The 8659-nt window shown below is 41.7% G+C and overlaps 1 protein-coding gene across 3 annotated transcripts in view; it reads left to right on the top strand.

Moving 5' to 3' along the window:
• The first annotated feature begins 5166 nt into the window (after nt 1-5166).
• LOC121593536 (retinal homeobox protein Rx) overlaps nt 5167-8659 on the top strand; it is a 45991-nt gene continuing 42498 nt past the window's right edge. For 2 of the 3 annotated variants that reach the window (XM_041915983.1, XM_041915982.1), the window contains exons 1-2: nt 5168-6321; nt 6469-6582. In XM_041915983.1, the coding sequence (XP_041771917.1) occupies nt 6108-6321; nt 6469-6582 (328 nt within the window). In that variant the 5' untranslated portion in view covers nt 5168-6107. Of the gene's footprint in view, nt 6322-6468; nt 6583-8659 lie in introns of all 3 variants that reach the window. The other variant, XM_041915984.1, reaches the window with a different exon arrangement.

Below are 8659 nucleotides of genomic sequence, written 5' to 3'. Positions count from 1 at the left end.
TGCCCTGCATCAAACTAGGACGACAACAAAAAGGGACACCATCAGCAACTGTACCGCGCTAGGGAAATAAGTCCCACCGCCCCATTCGCCGTACGAAGAGTTGGTGGTCATGTTCTTTCGGGGCTAAGTGATTTTGTTACGAAAACATCCAATAAGTTCAGTTGGTTATGTTTCTTCGCCCCACCTTTCTCCCCACCGGCTCGGTGTTACCTTCCCAGCTTTTCCGAGTTGACCAGTCTGTCGTCATCATTAAGTTATTATTCACGCCACAAACAGTCAACTGATTCATTGCGTTCGGCAACGAGCAAACGTTTCGGCACGTTGGCGGTTATGTGGGAGTGGGAGGGGGTGGAACAGTTGGGAGCAATTTTATGCTCCCGTTCCATTATCGCAATCGTGCTTAAAATCCGACCCAAGGGAGAAACCCCGAAGGCTACCTAGAAGGAAAGTCATACGAAAGAAGTAAGAATTCTCCAAGTCACCTTCGTACGAGCAGGGCTGCGGTGCGCAATGGTTTACCATAGAGGCTGGTTGGCGGATTGCTGATGGGCTCGAGCCTATGGAAATTACGCTCCCTTCAACCTTTCACCACCTTCCGCGAGGGGTGGGCTCCATTATGCATTGATGGTTTTCATCATCAATCAAGCAAACCGAGGAGCAGGAGAACGCAGGGGGCATTGGGTTTGATTGAGCGGGTGGGCGATGTGGCTGCCGGCCGCACTTCGAGCAGCCCACAAAGCCCACTCTTAACGGCGGAGGCTCTTTTCTTTTCGCTGCACGAGCTTCCCGGGCGTGCGCGTTCGGGCTAATTGGTTGATAAGTGTGTTTTATGTAATATCATCGCGGATAATTTCATCTGGCAAGCGCATTCTGCGAGCTCGTGCGCCTTAAAGCGATGGTAAAGGGGGGGGGGGAGGGCTGGGGGGTTTTAAAGTGGTGAGCACGTGCACGGTGAAAGAGCAGGAGAGTCTGTAGCCGAACTGATGGAGAAGTTAAATGTGGGGGCTGCGAATGCACAACGGAAAGGTACAGCGATAACCGGACCATTGGAGTGTTGAAGCGACCAAGTGTAAAGATTGATAATTGTATGGAAAATGTGGCGGAGCACTTTTCACCCACGTTTTCCGAACATTTGGAAGTTTTTAGCATCTAATACGGGCCACGGGTTCGTACTATTATAATTAATAGTGGAGATTTTTCTGGTGCATGCCTTTCAGTGCAGTTGCACCAAGCTATACGTTAAATCAAAGCAGTGTGATTGGAACTGAGAATTGAATGTTCAATGTTTTCTATCATTAAGATATAACAGATTTTTCTTCTAGTATAAGACGTTTAAAATTCTATAACTGAGCAATAACTGACTTTTGGTTGGAGCTTCTAACTTTGACATTAATATCACAATTATATAACTCAACAACATGGGTATTTTGATTAGAATAAAAATAATGTTCAAATGTTGTTCTAAATTGACTTTTTTAGAAGAACTTTCGAACAAAACGACAAGCTACAATTGAAGTCATTCTAACCGTGTTCGATAGTATCAGTGTGTAAATTGAATGTTTATTTATTCTCCGATTTTACCTCCCCCATTGACTTAATCTCCGAAAACTCCACGCTAAAACTACACAAGATTGGCGGAAGAAAGTCATACTGTCTGCGAGAATCGTACATCGCTACCGGCCTTACTCGGGTGCACTCTTACCAGCATGCAAACGTCCGTTGAAGAAATAATTACCTTAATTCCCCACTCCTACCCTTCCATCACTTTTCCACGGCCGATACTCACCTTATAATACAAATTCAAATGTTCTTAGCCAAGGAAAGAAAATAATTTCTGTAACGGAATGAACGTTCTCTGCACAGTGTATCTCGTCCGCTTTGAATCGTTCCATCGCAATCGTATGAAACGCAAACCAAAACAGCTCCATGGAACGCGAATCCATGGAAGCACGGCAAGAACACAGCACCACCGCCACTGTAATTGAAATATTGTTGAGGGCAATTATGTTGAGTAATTTGATCAATAAAACGAAGGATGTCGATGATTTATTTTAATTGCACTTTTCAAAAAAGCACAATCAAGTTTGCATTCGAATCGGAGAAGCTTTTGCCCGTGCTGATATTGGTGGCCCGTGCCCAACCGATCGAGCCGATCGATGGTCAAATTCAAGCAACGCGATGCTCTATGCGGCCCAAAACGGTGTAGCTGATATGTTCGGGTCTGATCGTGGTTTCGTTTCTGTGCCTCTGCTTTTCTCTTTCGTTCCTCCGTTTCCCTCGATCGGATGTATGTGTATATGTGTCTGCTCTTGGAGAGTGGCTTTTGTTCGGAACATTAATGCATTAATTTAAATTAGATTTTTGTAATTATAAAGCTTTTCTCTTCGTTTTTTGTATGGTGGCTACTCGCGTTCCTTCTGCTTCTTTCGTCCATCTTTCGTGCGGGGGTTTCTTTCTTTTTTACCAAAGCTCAGCGTCCTCTTTTTGTTTACGGTGTTTCATTCATCTTTCAGCTTGGGGAGATTTTCATTCAAGCCACTTTTGTTGAGGCTACTCATTCACTTGGGTATATGCGAATGTTTTCATTTGTGTGTCTGAATGTGAGGTTTCCATCCTGAATCCTACGCCGGGGCTGTGTTGGTGAGTGCAGATGCTAGGGAGTGAACGGATGCTGGGGAGCAGAAGTGAGCCAATTCTATCGTTTGATGAAACTCGAACTACTCAATCACTATTATTTGGAGTCGTAATCAAAGTTGATTTCTCTTTCAAAGTTTTCTTTTCTTTTCGACTAGCTTTTGGTCAGCGATTAGTCAGCCGACATTTCGGTTCGATTAAGCCTAGAAGTCTGCAATGATCCGTGGCCCGGTACATTGCCCTTACTGCGCTGCTGTAGTAACCGACGCTAGCTGGCTAGCTCCGACGATCAACACGAGCAGGAAGACGAATACGGAGCAGTTGTGCAAATAGGCAAACGAAGGAAGCAAACGTACGAAATTTATACATTTTTGGACGAGACCCACTACTACGCAAACACCAAGCAACATACAAACAGACACAAAGCAACCAACGCTAACGTCCGTTTCGGGCGAGCCGTTTCATCAGGGCCAATTTCATACGCTGTTTTTCTCCGTGTAAATAACCACCTGGAACTTGCGGCTGGATGGCAAACGGGTGCAATTAGAGGGTGCAATTAAATTTCTTGCTAAAAAAGCTCGTGCTCGTGATAGTCGCGGCCCGAGCATATGCCAGTACGTGCCACTGGAAAGTGGATAATTGCTCTCATTCGGTGCGCTTTCCGCTCCTGGTCGCCTCTCTGGGGTCTTTTGGCTTCAGGATTTGGAAAAGAGCTACGATTAGGAGGGGGAGTCGCTTCCTTGGACGATTCCGGTGCAATCAAAAAAGAGTACGGCCAGAATGTGGCAGCTTGAGGAGGACTCACCAGTTATGCTATTAATAATGGTTGCAACACAGTGATGTTTTACATCGGTTTTGGACTCGAGCTGGGATAGTGCAACAAAATGAAGCCATTTTTGGCTGCTCCGTTGATGGCCAATAAGCTACCAATTAAAGTGTAATAATACTTTCTCCCCAGTTCTTCCGGGTATTGAGTTTTGGGCTGTTTGTCCGAGATTTACAAGCTACATAAACGAACTAATTATAGCTTGTAAATGTGATTGATGCAATGGTTTTGCTAGGGTCGTTTTTGTTTCAAGTAAAAAATTGTTTGCAATAAAGGGAAGACGAGAAGAAGATTTTCAGTCGGTCTTGATGGAGGATTTGAAACATAAAAAAAATGATACTATTATTTTTTGAGCATGTTGACACGGCCCCCATATCTTGTTTGATTTGTGAACGTTAAATTTCTTGTCAATTTCTGTTTCTCAGTTATATGTCTTAGTCGAGATTCACAATTCCGGTCGCTGTTAATGATGAGACTATGACCTTTTCATCATTATAGAGGTAAATTCAACGTTACTTTAGTGTTCAGTTCACAAACAAAATCTATTATTTTAAAGGACTGTTGCCATTAGCGCATGAAGTAGTATTTTAAAAATGTAATCAAACTGTATTAAAAATAAATTATGCAACTGAGTTATTCCAGTAAAAATGTCCTAAAAACCGTCACATTAGCATTCCTAAAAATACATAAAATCATTCGTAAATAGAGGAAGTGAGTGTAACGTCAAGAGCACGACAGTCTCCGGTGATTCGAGCCACGCATGTCGCCAGTTGGTTTGCTAGTCCTTCATTGCTTCAATATTAATAAACTTCAAATAATTACATTACCCACAGAGTCAGAAGACTTTTCCCTCCCTCAAGCGGCGCCTTCGATTTGCTCTTCCACCCCCATCGAATAAGCGAAAAGTGAGAAAAGGAATGAAAATTGGGTGAAAATCGTAGACCAAAAACGCATCTCACCAACAGCGCAAGAGAGTGGTGCGAAAGAATGAGACACATCGATTCGGGCACCCTGCACACAATGGTAGGGAATGTGTTTTCTTTATTTTCGCCCCTCTATAACCACAATACTGCCAGCCCCCCGAATCGTGCGCGCACGTCTTCAATTTATCCGTGCTTCAAATTACGACTCATTACGGTCGGTTTTGGGCTGCGGTAAGAAGGGAGAATAGAACAAACCCTCTGCTCTTTTCCCATGCCACATCCCCACCCCACCCTAACAATATGGGTTGCAACAGGGGCGCCAATCCAGTCGTTCCATACACCCCCCCCCCCCTTTCCTTGCTTCCAATGGTGCAGGAGAATCAACAAGAAATGGTTGCCACTCGGAAAAAATCCGGTTCTCTTTCAACCGGTGCGCCTAGCAGCATCCGAAACAGAGCGGAGCAGATGGATAAAGAAAGAGAAAGAGTACGAGAGAAAGAGAAAGAGATAGGGAGGGCTACATAGGCAAAGGCGAGACAAGCAGTGGTTTCTCAGAGAGCGAAAAATCCACCCCTAAAAGCAGCAACCCTCGGTCGGTGGCTGAGAGAAGCTGAACAATACTGGTACGGGGGAAAACGGCTACAACATACAGGAGAGAGTTGAAACGGGATAGACACAGGGTGTACGTCGCGGGAGAGTGAGTGAGAGCGCAAATCGGAAAAGAGGATAGCACTACAAACCTACCCCGGTATCGTAGCAGTGCATCACCGGCACCAGGGAAAATCGAGCTCCAGCACACAAGGATTTTCGACGAACCGCACAAAACGCCATTTACCTTTGGCGCGTTTGGTTGCGCATACGGCTGTGGTGGTTTCGCGTGTTTCTTCGGGTTCGATTTTAGCGTGTCGCGTGAAATTCGCGTGCTGCTCCTGGGGGCGCTCTTTTGTCGCATGGTACTGCATTTCGGGGTTATACTAGCTGGCCGCGTGTAGTGTGTAGTTTTACATCGCGTGAGTGTGTGGTTTGTGCTTTTTGTTTTGTTTGTGTTTTGGCGCAGCACCAGTGTTGTTTCGTGTGTCTCCCCAGGGGGCGGTTATGCGTGCTGATGGTTTGATGCTGACAATTTTTCCCGACCAGCAAACGCAAGAAAAATCTTTTCTCCCTAGTGGCTAGCTCGCCAGTGTGGTTCTGTGAAACGAACCAACCAGTGTGAAAGGAAATTTAGTAAAGAAATACCTGTTGGCACACAGTTTCTTATCTCGTCAAGGATAATAACCCGACCCTGTTCGTCACAGTTTAGAGGGAATGCGGTTGCAGTGCGGAAAGTGAAGTTAATACATCCTGCCATGTAACGTTCTCACTGTTAAGTGGAAAATAGGCTAAACGTGAACCTAATGCTTTGAAATTTATCAATGATGCGGAATCAGTGTAATTGGTGTAGCAATATGTTGAAGAAATAATAACGTAATAATGACGGTGTAAAATATACAAAATTTGATGTGAGCGAAGTTCAAAGCTGTTTTATAAAAGAAAGCCGTTTAGCCTACTGGCAAATGTGAAAAATTTCTGCAATATGGTTTGAGTGTGTTATCAAATTCATGTAAAGGATATTCGCACAAAAATAAAACTGTTCAGTGACCCCACTCTTAAAACGGATTATAAAAAAAAGCAAAACGCTGCCCACCCTGTCAATCCAACCTTCTTGCATTCGCCTTCCGCCTACGATGGACATCAAGTCCCTGTCCGAGGTGCAGAAGCAAATCTTCACGAACCTGATCGAGAAGCTGATTGCACACAATAAATTTCCACCGAGCGAAGCCGAGGACGTGCAGAAGCTGTTGGAGAACGTGCGCGATGCCAAAAATTTTCACAAGATCATGGAAAAGCTAAAGGAATGCGGTCAGCTCGACGTCGACATTGAGGAAAATTTCCGCGAAGGTAGGTAACAGATGCGAGAGAAAAACAGTGTGTGAAAGGCTGCCCAAAAGCCTACAAAGGAATGAGAACGGTCAGTGTTCTGCACCTGTACTTGATTGGGAGTATGTATTGTTTCTAAAGTGCTCGTCCTGGTGGTTTGATTTTCAGAAAATGGCATTTTCCTGAAAGATACGGCGAAAAAACTCGGACCCGGCGGTCAAACGCTCACACCTCGGCACACGATCGACGCAATATTAGGTTTGAATAATTGTGAAAACGGAGGTAGGATACTAATCTAGTTTGGCTCTGTTTGGCTGGGAATGGTTTGGTTTCAGTAGGTTTGATGACTTTTGGCTTTGTAAAAAATGTTTAAAAAAATGAAATTACACTACAGCTCATCCACTGCTTTATCGATGATTTTATTACATGAACAAAACAAGTTATAGGCTGAAAAGGTAGTATTGGTGTTTAGGTTCGGGTTTAGGGCTTTTTTTAATGCATTTTTGTTTTTACTATTACATTCTGTATATTTCTGTACTTTACAAAATATGTTTGCACGCAATTAGAACTAATTTGTTTGTTTTTCAATTATGTCATCAATGTTTATTTGTCATTGTTGCCACACATATTTCACATCAAAAGATTTTCACATATTTCACATAATAAGATTGACAGCTTTTTCGTAAAATCTGCCTTAAAAATCAGCATCTTACCGCACAAAACAAACGACGAAATGGTTCATTGATTCGGAACATAACTCGTGAAACATTTGAGGCAAAAGAACTCCGTTGGAGCCAAAGCCTCATAAAGCTAAACAAACAACAACAACTCGGTAAACAAAAGACAAAGTGTTGTGTGCCGTACCAATAAATCCAAAAACTCTAAAAATTATTATTTCAGCAAGTGAACTGACAATAACAATCAAAGATATAATGTATTTCTTGTGATTTGTTTGATGCGAACCTCCCTGGAATAGTAATATATGTTCATGGAAATGTTACGTTAGATATGTTCATATGTTATGGAAGTGTTTGATTGTATGTATATGATGTATAGCCGGTCTCGTAGTACAGTCGTCAACTCGTACGACTTAACAACATGCCCGTCATGGGTTCAAGCCCCAAATGGACCGTGCCGCCATACGTAGGACTGACTATCTTGCTATGGGGGGATCAATAAGTCACCGAAAGCCAAACCCCACAAGTAGTGTGGTACAGGCAGGCCTTGACCGGGAACGGTTGTTGAGCCAAAAGGAAAAAAATGATGTATATGAAAAATTTACAAATGTTCTAATCTTTTTTGTTGTATGTATAGATAATTGTCTGACTTGTAAACATTTTTAATATATATTTAAGAATCAGCAAAACAAAAATTAAAAACAACTCTATGTAGCTATTTCTTGGAAACGTTGTGTAAAATCTGTTTCTGAAAAACTCGTTGGAAGTTCCAAAGTCATAATTTTGTTTAAAAAAATGAGCTAAGGCTATAAGGATAGCATAACAAGAGATAAAAATGGAGCAAATTGTACTGCGGGACGTGCATAATTTTTATATTTTTTTATTTTATTATATGACAAACTATCAGCTGTTTGATTTCAAGTAAGCTCTTTGACTTGAAATTGTGAAAATGTTTTTAAGAACAAGAAAATATATTTTTAATATAATTTAATCTCAACCAAACTGTCCTAGATTGTTGAATGTAATTGATGTTATGTTTGTTGTTTAGGAAACGAATTTGAGAGAATCGAGTTTTTTTAAGTTTCTCGCAGGATGTTTTTTTACTTACATATTATTCCAATTACTTGAAGGAACAATGTGGTTCACTTTATTACGTGTTCATGATCCTTCCTTTATTACTGCATTATTTACGTGTTTATGATCCTTCCTTAACGCATAATGTTGATATTAAATTTACATTAGCTTCATTTAATGCAAATTTCATGTTCGGATGTTTATCAATGTCAACAAATCATGCCAATATTTTATCACTGAAATATCCTTTAATCGTTAGTAGTTTGTCTCTAATAATTTTGCTTTACGTGTAATTACAACATTGAGGACGATACAACAATAAGTGTTGTGGTTTAAGGCTTAAGTTTTACCGTTATTTTTCTATAAGACAGATATTTGCCAACACATTTTGCGCAAGGAGATCACTACCATTCAATTAATCTGTTTGGTTTACACTCCAGTTGTATGCTACTGAAACACTTGGGAAAAGTCTAAATATTCAACACATTCTTTGCATCTGATTAGTTTCTTCTAAAATGCCATCTTCCATCGTTAGATGACACATTGAAATCCTCGTGCGTAGATTCATACCTCAAGACATAAATTATTCAAACCCAGAGAGAAATCTG

The sequence above is a fragment of the Anopheles merus genome, chromosome 2L (genome assembly GCF_017562075.2).
Source record: "Anopheles merus strain MAF chromosome 2L, AmerM5.1, whole genome shotgun sequence".
NCBI classification, from domain to species: domain Eukaryota; kingdom Metazoa; phylum Arthropoda; class Insecta; order Diptera; family Culicidae; genus Anopheles; species Anopheles merus.
This window is presented reverse-complemented; position numbering and strand designations above follow the sequence as displayed.